The 15,991-nt window shown below is 46.1% G+C and overlaps 1 protein-coding gene across 3 annotated transcripts in view; it reads right to left on the reverse strand.

Moving 5' to 3' along the window:
- Positions 1-316: 316 nt before the first annotated feature.
- The window catches only part of WWC3 (WWC family member 3), a 121,622-nt gene continuing 105,947 nt past the window's right edge, over positions 317-15,991 (reverse strand). For all 3 annotated transcript variants that reach the window (XM_087426549.1, XM_004435096.3, XM_087426550.1), the window contains 6 exons: positions 15,365-15,530; positions 11,369-11,533; positions 7,807-7,899; positions 5,631-5,858; positions 5,013-5,140; positions 317-3,106 (listed from right to left, as the gene is read on the reverse strand). In XM_087426549.1, coding sequence (XP_087282675.1) covers positions 3,040-3,106; positions 5,013-5,140; positions 5,631-5,858; positions 7,807-7,899; positions 11,369-11,533; positions 15,365-15,530 — 847 coding nt within the window. In that variant the 3' untranslated portion in view covers positions 317-3,039. The remainder of the gene's footprint in view (positions 3,107-5,012; positions 5,141-5,630; positions 5,859-7,806; positions 7,900-11,368; positions 11,534-15,364; positions 15,531-15,991) is intronic.

Raw genomic sequence — 15,991 nt, forward strand, 5'->3', positions numbered from 1 at the left:
CGGCCCTGAAGGAGTTATTAAATGTTAAGATGTGATAAGGATATTGGGCTTATGTTTATTTTTCACTTTTAGCAACACATACGGAAATATTTACAGCTGAACTGAGAAAGTGTATGGGATTTGCTTCAGAACCCAGGAGGGGAGACAGGTGGAGGTGTAGACAGAACAAGATCAGCCACAACTGATCCGTGGTGAAGCGGGATAGGCCTGCATCTGTGTTCATTTTACTATTCTATTTTTATGTTGAAAAAATTATATGCATTATATAGTTAAGTCTCTAATTACATTTTTTTAAAAAAAAATCACACATTTCCACTCTGTTCTTAAGGCAGCTTAGTTTAATTTTATAGAAGAAATACTCTCAAACAATAAAAATTACACAGAGAGACAAAAACAGAGATGAATACTGATTGTAACTTATTCCCACAACAGAAGCTTACTCATTTTGGCGGTGACGATTGAGTGATCAGATGAAGTGAAGACCCAATTCCCTTTTACTAGGTGTACTGTTTCTAAAGAACCCTGGTGGCAGATTTTGGATCATCCCTAGACTACAATTGCTGACAAAACACGGCAGAGTTTTCTTATCACGAGGCACAATTATGGACAAATTTAAACCTAAGATGAAAACACCCCTTAAGACGATAGGACTTCACTTTTTTGATGGGTGGGATATTTTCCGGGGGGGCGGCGGGGGGTGGTGGCAGTCTTAACTAGTCAGAAGCAGCAAAATCAAGTCATGAATGAGAAGCTGATGAGGGTGTTTCGAGTCCTCCTGCCTGCTCGGTGGCCTCCATCGCTGTCCACGTGCCCTTTCCGGCATGGACAGCGAGCAGCACAGAAGCCACCCCTCTCCCTCCGTCATCTGTCTGGCTTTTCTTTCCTTGCTTACTATGGTCCCGTTCAGGTGCAAGAGCAGACACACGCGGGGAGGCAGAAGTAAGTCGGAAAGGTGGCAACACAAGCACTCCTTGGACTGCTACCAAAGCAGGGGCTGCATTTGTTTCTGGTGAGGCAAAGGTGGGATTTTTTTTTAAACCCTGGGGTGGGGAAGCACTCCAAACAGAAATCTGTATATACTGGGCAGTGAACTGTATTTGAAAACCCACAGTGGGTTTTCCCCACATTGCTACTTAATAGGGGTTGCCAGAAGAGTTGCCTCAGCCCACCAACCCACTTAGAGAGCTTCAGGTGGCCGCTGTTCAAAAGCAGCGCCCAGACACTGCGTCCAGGGGACTCGCCCACGTCCAGCGAGCCGTGCACCTGAGACATAACTGACCTGCCCTCCACACCCCCCGAGGCCAGCAGCAGACAGGTCTTCCTCGGAGTGTAACGTTTCAACAGCTGGGGCACGAGAGGGCCTGCCACTGTCTCCACCTGCTCAGCGATGCTGCCTGCTGCAGCGCGGTTCTGGCAAGGCCCGACGTTTTGTGTTTCCACCTTTGTTGTGGGTATGTACACAGAGAAATTACAAAAACAAAAGCAAGACTAGAAGCAGAAATACATAGCAAGAGATGACAGCAGTGCAAAAGCGTCAAGTTTTCCGTCTTACCACCACTGACAAATTCCACTGTCTGTGATAGGTCGCGTGTCAATGAAAGGCTTCTACAAAATTCATTTTGAATAAATGTAAAAGGGAAGGCGGGTTATGCAAGGGGGACGGTTACGGACTAATGAGAAGAGGGATGCTGATTAAAGGGGGGCATTTCCAAGGGAGGGGCAGAAAGATCTAGAAGAGAGAGTTCTTTTCTTTTACATTTTGTGTGACCACCTCGTTTACTTCTCTGAGGCCTCATAAAGGAGAGTGCATTTCATATATAATAAATACGTATTAGGCAAATATTTATATCATTTGGCATTTTAAAAGAATAATGGTATATTTTTATTACATAAAAAAATTTTTCCTCATGAACTAGTTCTAAGATTTCTTAAGAAATATTGGGTAAAGTATAGGGGGGGCATTCTGATTTAAATCAAATACTCTCCCGTAAGTGACTCGCTGGGTAATTCTAGTTACCCACACATGCTTCCTTCTACAAACAAGTGCCTTCAAACTTTACCATGTCTATGTCGTAACCACCATATCCATCAGCGGATTCACTGGTTCACTGAAAATGCACATTCCTAGTCCTCTTCTCACTGTCCTTCAGGACAGAGCAGTGGAGCAGGAGTTCCACCACCACCCTCCCTGTGGGTCATGAGCAGATGGCGTGGACTCAAAGGCGGGGCTGCCCGAGGTCTGGTGAAGGCGGGCAGTGTGGGCAGCCACCGTGGACAGGCTGGCGAAAGCCCAGGACAAGGGGGGCTCTGTGGTCTGCTTCAGACTCATGGTGAGCACAGAAAGACGCGTGATAAGACAACACAGAAATGAGAGGCTGTCAGTGCACGGCCCACACAGGAGACGGAGCTCGGTGCCGCACACACGGCCTGTGAACTATGACTGAACCACTGCAGATGTATCTCAACAGAACACAAAGAGCGTGCAAGTGTACAACATACATGATGAATGCACGTATGCAAACCTGACACGAGTGAGGAACGTAGCACACAGTGTTTGCATTTCGGGTGTCAGAAACAAAACCAACCCCAAAGTTCCATTCTACCGCATGGCAAATACTGAAGAACAAAATTTCAGTCTTAAAATACATCTTAAAGTCAGTATTTTCCTTCAAGGAAAAAAAGTACTATAAATAAATTACAATACAGTGAATTTGCCTGAACTCACTTCGTTTCTGTCTTCCAGCCTTTAAGTCAAATAAAACAGCAAAAAAACTGTACACTCTTAACATGATAGTTCATCTTTTATAAAATAACCTGTCTTCAGAGATGTCAATTTCACAACAAGGGAAAACCAAGCCCTGTTGCCGTCACTATTATAAAATATATATGTATAGATAGATGTGTTTTTTTTTTTTTTTTTTTACAAAATGTGTATATTAATAGCTTTGCACAAATATTTTAAAGACAAATTTAGCTAGTCTAAGAACTTCATGAAAATAAAACAGGCAGATAAATACTTCATGTGTACAAAGCACGACATCAAACGTCGTCGGCGGGCAGAGGAGGTACATTAATCCTTGGTCTCGTAAAAAATGCTATCTTCTCCCTGGGATTGGAAAGAATGACAGGTTAGAAGCTGATATAAATGTAGTGAAAGCTGGTGGGAGGCTCTCATATCAATGAGAGCTTTTCTTACAATTGGATTTCAGTCCCTAACAACACACCTGTTTGTATACAGATCCTCTAAATTTTAACAGAAGTTATGAAGCCCCATGCAGGCAAGGGTTTGTCTGTCTCCAGTGCCTAGAACACTGCCTGGTATACAGTAGATGCTCAGTAAATATTTGCTTTATTAATAAATGAATGAAATGAAAATAAATGAATATATAAACGTATATAAATGAAGGAGTTCTAAATCATAATTGAAGGAAGATGTTATCGTGTTTTATGTTCATTTATGATACAGACGTGAAAATTCAGGGTATAAAACAATTAAGGCTAGGCCTTGTGGCTTAGCAGTTAAGTGCACCCGCTCTGCTGCTGGTGGCCCGGGTTTGGATCCCCGGTGCGCACCGACGCACCGCTTCTCTGGCCATGCTGAGGCCGCGTCCCACATACAGCAACTAGAAGGATGTGCAGCTATGACACACAACTATCTACTGGGGCTTTGGGGGGAAAAAAAATAAATAAAATTATAAAAAAAAAAAAAACAAAAATAAACAAAAAACAATTAAGGCTAAAAGTCACGCACATATCATTCAGCCATAAAAAGGAATGAAGTTCTGGGGCCAGCCCAATGACGTAGTGGTTAAGTTCACATGCTCTGCTTCGGCAGCCCGGGATTCAGAGGTTCAGATCCCAGGTGCAGACCTATATCCGCTTATCAAGCCATGCTGTCGCAGGCGTCCCACATATAAAATAGAGGGAGATGGGCATAGCTGTTTGCTCAGGGCAAATCTTCCTCACCAAAAAAAAAAAAAAAAAAAAAAGGAATGAAATTCTGACACACACTACAACATGGATGAACCTCAAAAACATTATGCTAAGCGAAAGAAGCCAGACACAAAAGACCACATACTGATGACTCCACTTACGTGAAATGTCCAGTATTGGCAAAGCCACAGAGCCAGAAAGCAGGTTGGTGGCTGCCAGGGGCTGGGGGCGGGTGGAGTGGGGAGTGACTGCTTAATGGGTATGGGGTTTCCTTTTGGGGTGATGGAAATGTTTAGAAACTAGATAAAGGTGGTGGTTGCATAACACTGTGACTGTACTAAATGCCACGGAATTGTTCACTTTAAAATGGTTAATTTTATGCTACGTGAATTTCACCTCAATTTTTTAAAAAGTCAGACCCAAAAGAATATAGGTATAACTATGTAATTCTCCTCATATAAGAAGCAAAAACAGGAAAAACTAATCTATGCTATTCAAATTCAAGACTGTGGTTACTCTAGGGTGGAAAATCTGGGGTTGCTGATAATGTTGGATGCTTGCCATGTAGAGTTTGTGACGATTCACTGAACTATTATATACATATGATACGCACATTTTCCTGTATGTATAGTATGCTTCAGTCAAAAGTTAACTAAAAAGGCAAAGGTGATGTGTGTATGTGTATGTGTGTGTGTATGTAAGTCACTGTGCTGTTTACAACAGCAAACATTTGGAAAGAAGCAGGTTATAAAATAGTCAGGTAAACTGTATCTATTAGATGAGACTTTATAGCCAAAAAAGGTAACAGATCATGTGGCAACACAGGATATTTTAACTTAAAAAAAGCTAAATGCAAAATTGAACCTACATTATGATTACAAGTAGCACTTTGAAAAAAAACAGTGCCTAGGAAAAAAAGATAAGAAAACATCAAAATGCTAATAGCAGTGGGGATTCTTGTTTTGTTCTCAACTTCCTGTGGGTTTGTGTCAATCCTTCCTTCAGTTTTCGTAATGATAAAGGAGTGACAGGAAAAAGAAAGCAGGACAGCAAGGCCTGCGGCTTCCCTTTCTCCCTACCTGAAGGTCTGCACCTGGATGGGCTCTTTGTGGTTCTGCCCGCGCAGCTGGCAGATCCCTCTGGAGGCCTTCTTTAGCATCTTCTCAGCTGCCTGTTCTTGATGGAAGTCGAGTTTGGTCTGTCTTGTCTGGAACAGCAACATTGGATAAACAAAACGTTTTTACTTCTAGTTTTAAGGAAGAATGAAGCCACTCCCAGCTCTGGGGACCCAGAGGGGAGAGAGGCCCACCCCATCCACTCCCCCCAGGGAATCTTCACAGGAGCTACTCGGGGTCACTGGGGTCCTGCCTCACAGACAGGGCACCCAGGGAGCGAGGAACGGGGATTCTGGCAGCAGGGCCAGGGATTCCTTCCTCCAGCCCCCGCGCCCCCACCCCCTGGCCCAGGCACCTCAAAGCCTCACGATGTGTGTTGGTGCCACCTCGCAGACCAGGTGCCTGGCCCATGGAGGAAGAAACCCAGCTCCTTGAGATGAGCGCTTGGATCGTTTACATTACAGTTTTATCATCTGAAATGCTTACTTCAGAATCCAAGAGCACTGGGGCAAAGGGCAGTGACCGTGACCAGGCAGACGTGGGAAGCCAAAGGGACCGTGAAGCAGGCCCCGGGCCTCTTACCTGCCTCTCGGCTTCCTTCAGCAGCCTCCGGAATCGCTCATCCCGCAGCACCCAGTGCGGGAGGTCGGTCTGACCTCGGAGCTGGGCGTCTTCTAACCGCTGCCTCAGTTCTCGAAGGGTGCAGATCTCCTCGTTCAGCTGCCTCTGCCGCGTTCTCGACGCCTGGAGATCCAGCTCCAGGTCCAGGGAGGTGCGGGCCATGAGCTCGGCCAAGGAGGACCTGCAGGACTGCAGGAGACAGCAGCAGTGAACACACACACTAACCAGGCATCTGGATGCCACGTGGCTGGCAAGCTCAGGCCTTCTAGAAGGTTCTTCCACAATTAATGGAAGACGGGGCAATCACAGTTATTGGAGAGGTGTTTTTCTACACACGGCCTGATGTTAAAAAAACATAGATTTGGGCAAGATTAATTTAAATCTCCAGTTCAATATCAAGTTAGTGACAACAAATTGTTTTCTTTAATGATAACCTATATGTTTGCAAAAGTATAAAGAAATAGACCCTCTCATATGGGGCTGGCACGATCAAAAATGGGCATAATCTTCCTGAAGTACTATTTGACAATATACATCAAAAGCCAAAAAATGTGCATTTTCTTTGGTTCTGAAATTTCATTTTGACTTACATTTGAAAGGCACAACTGATGATGTGCGAAAGTGATCCAACTAAGGTTTATAACAGAAAAAAGCCAAAATATATAACAAGAGGAAACTGACTAAATAAATTACAAGGCCAGCATAAAATCCATCCATTGTACACAGTTGAAAAAATATATTGACATGGAAAATCTTAAATGATCCACTGTATAAGGGGGAAAAAGCACATCATAAACTATGAGTGTTCTTTGTTTAAAAAATTATACATACACACCCATGCAGGTGCGCACACACACGCAAGCTGTCAAACACTCTCCTCCCTCTATAAGCCTCAAGTAACCAAATCTGCTGTTTTCAAGAAAAGTCCTAAGACAAGGAAAGAATTTTGTATGCGGAGCTGAGAGCAGTACTTCCCACCCAATGGGAAACCACCCTGGGAATGGCAGTTAGTGCAGCAAAATCACAAATCCATGGGCACATCAGCATGTGCAGTGGACTGAATAACTGTATGCTTTTTACACACACGTAACACTATTCTGCACATACACAGAATTTAAATGCAAATATATGATGTGACTTAATAAATACGAATTCATTTAAAAGCACTGCTGAATTCACAGCAGAGCTCAGCGGTTCTCAACCAGGGGTGACTTGGCCCCCCAGGGGACACCTGGCAATGCCTGGAGACATTTTTGGTTGTCACAACTAGGGGGAGGGGTACCACTGACAACTAGCGGGTCAAGGCTAGGGATGCAGCTCAACATCCTCCAGTTCACAGTCCAAAATGTCAACAGTGTTGCTACTGAGAAATAACTTCTGCAGCTGAATTATGTATTTTCTTACCATTCTCAGTCAGCAGCTGCTCTAGATAAAACCACCACATGGAAATCTTTAAAAGAATCCTTGCTACAAACTAAAAGCAGCAAAGCTTTCTAAATTGGTGTGATGTGCAGAAAAAACTTGGTGGGTAAAGGAAATGAAAACCTAGAACAATCCTATGTAGAAGAATGCTCTATGTTGAAAAATTTAAATTCTCTAAACTTTACATACTCCTCTGTCAAAAAAGAAAAAAAAAATTTCTTATGTAGAATGGTTGACTGTTGGGCCGGCCCCGTGGCTTAGCAGTTAAGTGCGGGAGCTCCACTGCTGGCGGCCCGGGTTCGGATCCCGGGTGTGCACCGACGCACCGCTTCTCTGGCCATGCTGGGGCCGTGTCCCACATACAGCAACTAGAAGCAGCTATGACATACAACTATCTACTGGGGTTTTGGGGGGAAAAAATAAATAAATAAAATCTTTAAAGAAAAAAAAAAAAGAATGGTTGACTGTTTATTTTTATATATTTTATTAATTTATTAAGTTTGTATATGTAAAGATCATGAATTATCTTAGATCATGACATTATCTCGGGAAATTAAGAAATATTGGTAACATTTGACATCATATGTGCTTTTAAAATTATACCTAAGAAGGAAATAAATATACTACCTTTTAATTAATATTACCTAAAATATTATTGTATAAAAACAACTCCCAGGGTAAGTATGGATTGCATATTAGTTTATGTGGCACACACCTGCTTGTAGCGAAGGGTTCGTCTTTCCAAAGTGTTTCGGACAAAGGGGGACTTCCGGGGCAGTGTTGAACTGTCGCTGTCACTACGATAAAGCTGCACCAAAAAGAATGATGTTCAGAAGCACTTTCTCAGAAATTCAATATTCATTCTCCCTGTGTACTCTGAATTGGACCATTTCGTTTCTCCTCACAGGTACTCAAACGCACTTAGGACTGTCAGCGCTTTTACCAAGACTTCTGGTTTCAGTTAAGACAAAACCTACACAGGAGTTTCAAGTAAATTGAAAGACAAAAAAAACAAACCAAAGAAACAAACCAACCCCACACCCTCCTTCATGCTTATCAATCAAACCATGTGATGCTTCCAGGCTAATGGAGTCTACAAAATGCCTGTCCTGTCAATACTAACTGCGTCCTGGGCCGGCCCTATGGCTTAGCGGTTAAGTGAGCACGCTCCACTGCTGGCGGCCCGGGTTTGGATCCCGGGCGTGCACCGACACACTGCTTCTCCGGCCATGCTGAGGCCGTGTCCCACATACAGCAACTGGAAGGACGTGCAACTATGACATACAACTATCTACTGGGGCTTTGGGGGAAAAAAATGAATAAATAAAATTATTAAAAAAAAAAAAAATACTAACTGCGTCCTGATAATGTGCATGATGCTCAAGAAGGCCACCACTGTCCTCGGCGCTTTTCACTTGTTATCAGTCATTCTCATTTGCTCTATTTCTGGCTTTGGCAAGAGCTGGGAAAAAACGGCTTTCCAAAAACAGAGACTCGTTCCCGGTAGTAGGACAAGCCAGTACCACTGACACCCACTCTGCCAGTCAGGGGAAAAGGTCTGCTTTTATTTGTTTTTGTGAGGAAGATCAACCCTGTGCTAACATCTGCCAATCCTCCTCTTTTTTTTTTTTGCTGAGGAAGACTGGCCCTGGGCTAACATCCGTGCCTCATCTTCCTTCACTTTATATGGGACGCTGCCACAGCATGGCTTGCCAAGCGGTGCATCGGTGTGCGCCCAGGATCCGAACCGGTGAACCCTGGGCCGCCTCAGCAGAACGCACGCACTTAACCGCTTGTGCCACCGGGCCGGCCCCGAAAAGGTCTGCTTTTAAAAACAAAAATAAATAATGCCTTCTTCATGGGAGCTAAGACAGTACGGATTTCATTTGGTGGTGGGTTCTCGCTTCAGGATCAATGTGTATCTGTGTGAAAACCAAACTCCTTGCCTTCATGGCCTTATTTTCCATGCCAATTAACCCAAAATACTCAGGAAAGGCCCTGGGACAGCAGTTTACATGCCCCCCGATCACTATACACATATATACAAACAAAGAGGCCGCTAAAAGCGTCGCCAGTAAATGCATGCTTTCATGCAGGGTGCAGAACACAGCACATGAGCTGGAGCCCTTTCTCTGGGGAGTGAAGCATTTCCTCCCTTACCACCCTATCCTATTCAATAAGCAGGCTTGACTCTGCTCCGAGGTGGTTTGGTAAGAGTCTAGAATAAGGAACGGACGCGAGGACGGTCCTGGATCTAGTACCTTGACGTGTTCGGTTAAGCATCAGCCCCCACAGGGCTGCAGCCTGATGGGGCGGGAGGGCCCGGGCCTGACCCTGTCCTACCCAGGACAGCCTCGACTCGGACACCTCGCTTCTGTGGGGAGAAGAGCAGCAGGGCTCGAAAATGGCAGAAAGGTGGCTTGGGCCACCGAGGCCTCAACCCCCGCTGTTCACTCCTGTGCAGTAAAGGATTAACCTTGCCCCAAGAAAGGTTTGGTCCTTGCCCAGCTCCTGGGACGTGACCCTGGAATGTCCTGCCTAAGTGTCTTTGTTTACCTGGGGACCTCGGGCCAGGCCACACGGTCTCTGCTAACAATGTGATTTATGGGGGGGCCCTGGGCCATCAGCTTGACCTCTAGGGGGGCTGGAGACTAGAGTCAGCCATGCAGGCAATCAGCTATACTACATGACCAACCCCACAAAAAGCCTGCACACCAAGGCTCTGGTGAGCTTCCCTGTCGGCAATACTCCATGACTGTTGTCACTCGTCACTCCCGGGACAGGTAAGAGCTGTCCACACAACCCCACTGGAAGAGAACAGCTGGAAGCTCACGCCTGGTCTCTCCTGAATGCTGCCCTACACGCCTCTTCCCTCTGCTGACTTTGGTCTGTATCCTGTCACTGTAATAAACCATGATGGTGAATATAACGGCTTTTCTGTGAGTCCTAGCAAATTACTGAACCCAAGCGTGGGCCCAGGGACCCTGCACCGCACTCCTGATGTCTCCTGCACGGATATGAGGGTCTGTTTCTCTTGTATGATCTAACTCTGGCTTTGCCCTAACGGAGCCAGCTCCTTCGCAGCCTCTTCAAGGGAAGGTGCTTTCTTCAACAAGCCCCATTCAGAGATGGGAAGGGTCAAAGTTCTTCTCAATCCAAACAGTCCCTCCAGGCCACTGTGTCATGACCACTTATCCTTAAAATTCCCTTCTCTATCCTCATCTGTGCTGCCACTGTCACACTGCCACTGCCTGCCAACATGCTGCCCTATCTTCAAAGACCACAGCGGGTTAGGTCTCCCTCTCTACCTATCTCAGGGTTCTCAACATTAGAATCATCTGGGAGCATCCCAAAACTCTGATGTTCAGCCCCACATGTAACCAGTGATGAATCTTGGGGGTGGAACCCAGGCACCAGCATTTTGTGAAGCCCCCCCAAAGTGACTTGACTGCAAGGTGCAGCCAAGGTTGAGAACCACTCAGCACCTCCTGCTGTCACCCTCGGGGTGAGAATTTACAAGTAGGGGAGTCAGAACCCACTGTCTCAGCACCTCAAGTCTTCAAGGCTGCTGTCTTCCCTGGGACCCCTAATAGAGCCACACTACAGGACTTCTAACCACTCAGTCACCTGACTTCCCAATCTCAACCCAATTCAAGATATTCCCTGTTCCAACTTGTTAGTCCCTAGATTGATGTAGAAATGATGCCCTCTGCTTCCTGACCCCAATTTGCTGCACATGCAGGCACACTTCAGAGGTATTGCAGGTTCGGTTCCAGATCACCACAATAAAGTGAGTTACATGAATTTTTTGGTTTCCTGGTGCATGTAAAAGTTGTGTTTACACTATACCGTGGTCTATTAAGTGTGCAATAGCATTATGTCTAAAAAAACAATGTACATACTGTAATTAAAAAATAATTTTTGCTAAAAAATGCTAACCATCACCAGAGCCTTCAGCGAGTCATAACCTTTTTGCTGGTGGAGGGTCTTGTAAAAAATACAATTATCTGCAAAGCACAATAAAACGAGGTATGCCTCTACAACACTGAAGATCTGGGGAGAAATGTATTAGAATCCTGAAGAAATCCAGAGTCAGATGTGCACGGGGTGAGGGGGGGATGAAACCACGCTGATTCCACATCCACACATGCGTGATGCTCATTTCTTGTATTATTTGCGAAAACACATGTCTTTCAGCATAAATAGTAAAAAATAGAACACGACAAAGGGGGAAAAAAGAAAATATTCCAGACAGTGGCAAAGGAATTCCAACTTACTCTGCAAACATACTGACTTCGTGCTCCGGGCGAGAAAGTCTGTGAACGGACAATTGTGCTACTCCGAACGAACGGCGCCCCGCGGGCTCTCCGGCTGGGCCTCTCCTTCGGAAGACTCGCTACTTCTTCTGGGAAAAGATCTTCCGTGTTGGTTTCCTTATCAACCTAGACAGTAGTTCATTATTACCATGACTGTTTCTAGAACATAAGCAACAAACTTCACATGAACCGTCCTTGCCTTCTCCACCTGGAGTTCTAACCGGCATTTCACACTTACGTCCAAAACTGAATTTCTGATGTTCCCTGCCCCCACACACCCCTCCTCCTCTTACAAGGATCTCTACTTTCCATTTGTTTACACGAAAAAAATTTTCGTGTCATCCAGGACTCTGCTCTCGTTCCCATTCCCCATCCCCCGTCCAAGATCAAATCCTGTTGGCTCCATGTTTGAGATGAAGCATGTTTTGACCACTTGTCACCAACCCTCCATCTGAGTCACCATCATCTCGTGCCCGATTAGCACAGTAGGCTTCTCACCCGTCTCCTCAGCTCCACACCTCCTCCCCACTTCAATCTCTCCTCAACACAGCAACGAGGCAGATCCTGGTGAAACTGAAGTTAGAACTGGCAATTCTACTCCTAGGCATATGCCCAAGAGAACTGAAAACAGGTGTTCAAACAAGTACTTGCACATGAATGTTCACAGTAGCATTATTCCATCAGCCAAAAGGTGGAGACAGCCTACATGTCCATGTATGGATGAATGAATAATAAAAATGCAGCATACCAATGCAAGGGAATACTACTTAGCCATGAAATGGAGTAAAGTTCTGACACATGCTACAGTGTGGATGAACCTTGAAAAGATCCTGGTGAGTGCAAGAAGCCAGACACAAAAGGCTACATACTTATGATTCCATTTACATGAAACATCCAAAATAGGCAAATGCATGGAGACAGAAAGCAGACTGGTGGTTGCAGGGGCTAGGGGAGAGGGGATGGGGAGTGACTGTTCAGGGGTGCAGGGTTTTACTTGGGGGTGATGAAAATGTTTTAGAACTAGACTGAGGTGGTGGTTGCACAAAACTGTGAAGGCACTAAACGCCCCTGAACTATTCGCTTTGAGATGGTTCATTTCATTTTATGTGAATTTCATGTCAAAAAATTATTTTAGGGGAAAAAAAAATCAACAAAAAGCCTTAAGTCAGATCACCCCAGGGCTCAAAACCATCCACCAGTTTCCCAACCACCTCAGAGAAAACTGAGAGTCCCTAATGGGCTCTATACAACTAGCTCCTTCACTCCTCTGTCCTCAGCCCTGACTCCCCGACCCATGCTGCCCTCAAGGCGGTTCTCTCGCCAGCCCCCCACTCCCCCCCCCCCGCACTTGCAGCTCCCTATACCTGAACGCTCTTCCCCAGCGCCGCGCAAGGCTCCCTGAGCCTCCTTCCTTAAGGCCTCTACTCAAAAATCGCCTTCTCGGGCCGGCTCCGTGGCATAGAGGTTAAGTGCGCGCGCTCTGCTGCTGGTGGCCAGGGTTCGGATCCCGAGCATGCACTGACGCACCGCTTGTCAGGCCATGCTGTGGCGGCGTCCCATATAAAGTAGAGGAAGATGGGCAGGGATGTTAGCCCAGGGCCAGTCTTCCTCAGCAAAAAGAGGAGGATTGGTATGGATGTTAGCTCAGGGCTGATCTTCCTCACACACACACACAAATCGCCTTCTCGGGGAGGCTTCTATGACCTTTCTTTTTTATTGTAAAAAAACACATAACATAAAATTTACCATCTTAACCCTTTTCAGTGTACAGTTCGGTAGTGTTAAATATATTCACACTACTGTGAAACAAATCTCTAGAACTTTATCTTCCCAAACTGACACTCTGTCCCCATTAAACAGCAACTCCCCATTCCTCCCCTCCCCCAGCCCCTGGCATGCAACCTTCTACTCCGTCTCTATGCATCTGATTATGCTAGGGACCTCATTTAAGTGGAATCATACAGTATTTGTCCTGCTTTGACTGGCTTAGTTCACTTAGCACAATGTCTTCTTCAAGATTCATCCATGTTGTAGTATGTGACACGCTTTCCCTCCTTTTAAGGCTGGATAATATTCCACTGCGCGGGTAGACCACACTTTCTCTACCCATTCACCCATCAATGGCCATCCGGGCTGCTTCTGCCTCTTGGCTTTTGTGAATAATGCTGCTATGAACATGGGTGTGCAAATACCTCGTGGAGACCCTACTTTCAATTCTTTTGGGTATATATCCAGAAGTGGGATTGCTGGATCATATGGCAGTTCTATTTTAAATTTTTTGAACAACCTCCATACTGTTTTCCATAGAAACTGTTCCATTTTACAATCCTGATCTTTCTAAAATATAAATGCAAATTTATATTTCTAAGTGGAAACCGTTTCTAAAATGGTACATCTTTCTAAAAATGCAAACCCCGCTTCTCCACCATCTCATCCTCCGGCAGCCCCTCTACCTCAGACACTGTTGTATTTGACTGATCGACTCTCTATTGCCTGCCTCCCCCCGAGGGCAGGACTTTCCATTTATTTTCTTCGCCGTTGCATCTGCAACGCCTAGCACCTACCCCCACACACACACGGAAAGAGGATGTAGACGTGGTGAAGAACTAACAATTGGGGAATCCAGGCGAAGGGTATAGGAGTATTAGTTGTATTATTCTAGCAACTTTTCGGTATATTTGAAGTGTTTCAAAATTAAAATTTGGGGCGAGCAGGACACACTAAAGCAGCCTCCCACAGCCACTCCCCCTGATTTGGGCCGATGCTTTTCAAGGTCTTAGAAAGCCGAACAACGGCAACTGCTGGCAGCCTTGTCCAGAACAACTCCCCTGGAGGTGCTTCGTGCGCTGCACTTGGGGAGCTGCCGAGGGGGCGGGTTTCACTTCTCTCAGTACTTGCGTTTTGGGGTGAGAGCAGGGGCCATGGTGATAAAATGTGATGAGTTAAACAGTTTGAGGACAAAGTTTCAATAGAGCATTGATTCAGTGTCTCCCAACCTCACTGGGTTCCTGAGACATTTATCACTGCAAACATGAAAGATTTCCTCACTGAAGATATGGTGACGAGCACAACTGAGATCAGGTGAACAGAAGGGCCAAAAGGTCGCCTTGCTGTGCTTAACATCACAGAGGGAGACAAGAAGCTACAAGCACCTAATACCTTGGGACGCAGGAACATCCTGTGCCGTACGTGGCCCCAAAGATGGGAATGGATCATCACTGGATGGCATATGAAGGAGTAAAAATCTACCCTTTTTAGTTGTAGTTATCCTTTCTTTCTTTTTTTTTTGTGAGGAAGATCAGCCCTAAGCTAACATCCATGCTAATCCTCCTCTATTTGCTGAGGAAGACCGGCTCTGAGCTAACATCTATTGCCAATCCTCCTCCTTTTATTTTCCCCAAAGCCCCAGTAGATAGTTGTATGTCATAGTTGCACATCCTTCTAGTTGCTGTATGTGGGACGCGGCCTCAGCATGGCCGGAGAAGTGGTGCATCGGTGCATGCCTGGAATCTGAACCCGGGCTGCCAGTAGTGGAGCGCGTGCACTTAACCGCTAAGCCACGGGGCCGGCCCATGTCCTTTCTTTCAATTGAAAGTTGACAGACCTCTCTACGGTACCTGCTGTGCCCGTCTCAAGCCGTTTACAGATCTAAGGCCAGTCACTTCTTTTCCTCGGCTCTTGGTAAAATACGGCCTTAGCTATCCTGCCCTAATCCAAAAGCACGGTCCGTTTTATACCACGCCTTCCCCACAGCCACTGTCCCCTGGTGTGTCTATAAGGAAGCCATGTTGTCCCACCCGTGGGTATGAGCCTGTCAGCTTCCGTGTCCCTTAGTCCCTCTCCTCCGCCCATTCCCTCACATGTCACATGGAGGATGTGGGACACACGCTCTCCCTCCTGGTGTTGTGTGGCAAAATGTCAGGGGCTCCATAAAACCCCTTGACCTTTCCTACTTACCTTAAGGGGTGGGGGCTGGAGCTTCTCGGGGCTGTAAGGATCTGTCTGGCCAGCAAACGTGTGTCCGTGGATGGAGTCGACACCAACGCAACAGGGCTCTGGGTGCGGGGGGCTGGTCTGGGTGCAGCTGCTACAGCCACTGTCGACTGAGTCGGCTTGCCAGCTCCTAAAGCAGACATTGCCCAAGGCCACACAATGTGCACCAAGGGACTGAGTTCACCGCTGCCCCCAGAGCACAGCAGCGGAGGTTGCCAATAGGACCTATTTGCTTCCAACGACTGAAGACGGGTGCTTTCCTCATAGTAAGAGGGCATTTACGTTACCCAGGGAAGACAACGCTACAAGGCCTTTCATGAAGGGGGTCTGTGTTTATCACCCAACGGCAGCTGCTACAGCTTCGAGAATCCTGAACCTCCTCCCTGAGGCCCTCCCAGCTCCCTGCCCGTCTCTGAGCCCAAACTCCCTTCCCCTCTGCCATGCACTTTCCCTCCCTAAAATAAATTCCTCTCTAAAATAAATCCAGGGAAAGCTATAGGAAGAAGCAGGACGCTCTGCAAATATGAAGCTCTTTATGGGAAACGTGTAAGTAAAGCAGTATGACAGGTATGACAGGACTTCTGGAAAGGA

The sequence above is a fragment of the Ceratotherium simum genome, chromosome X (assembly GCF_057802395.1).
Source record: "Ceratotherium simum simum isolate JZ-2026a chromosome X, ASM5780239v1, whole genome shotgun sequence".
Taxonomy (NCBI): domain Eukaryota; kingdom Metazoa; phylum Chordata; class Mammalia; order Perissodactyla; family Rhinocerotidae; genus Ceratotherium; species Ceratotherium simum.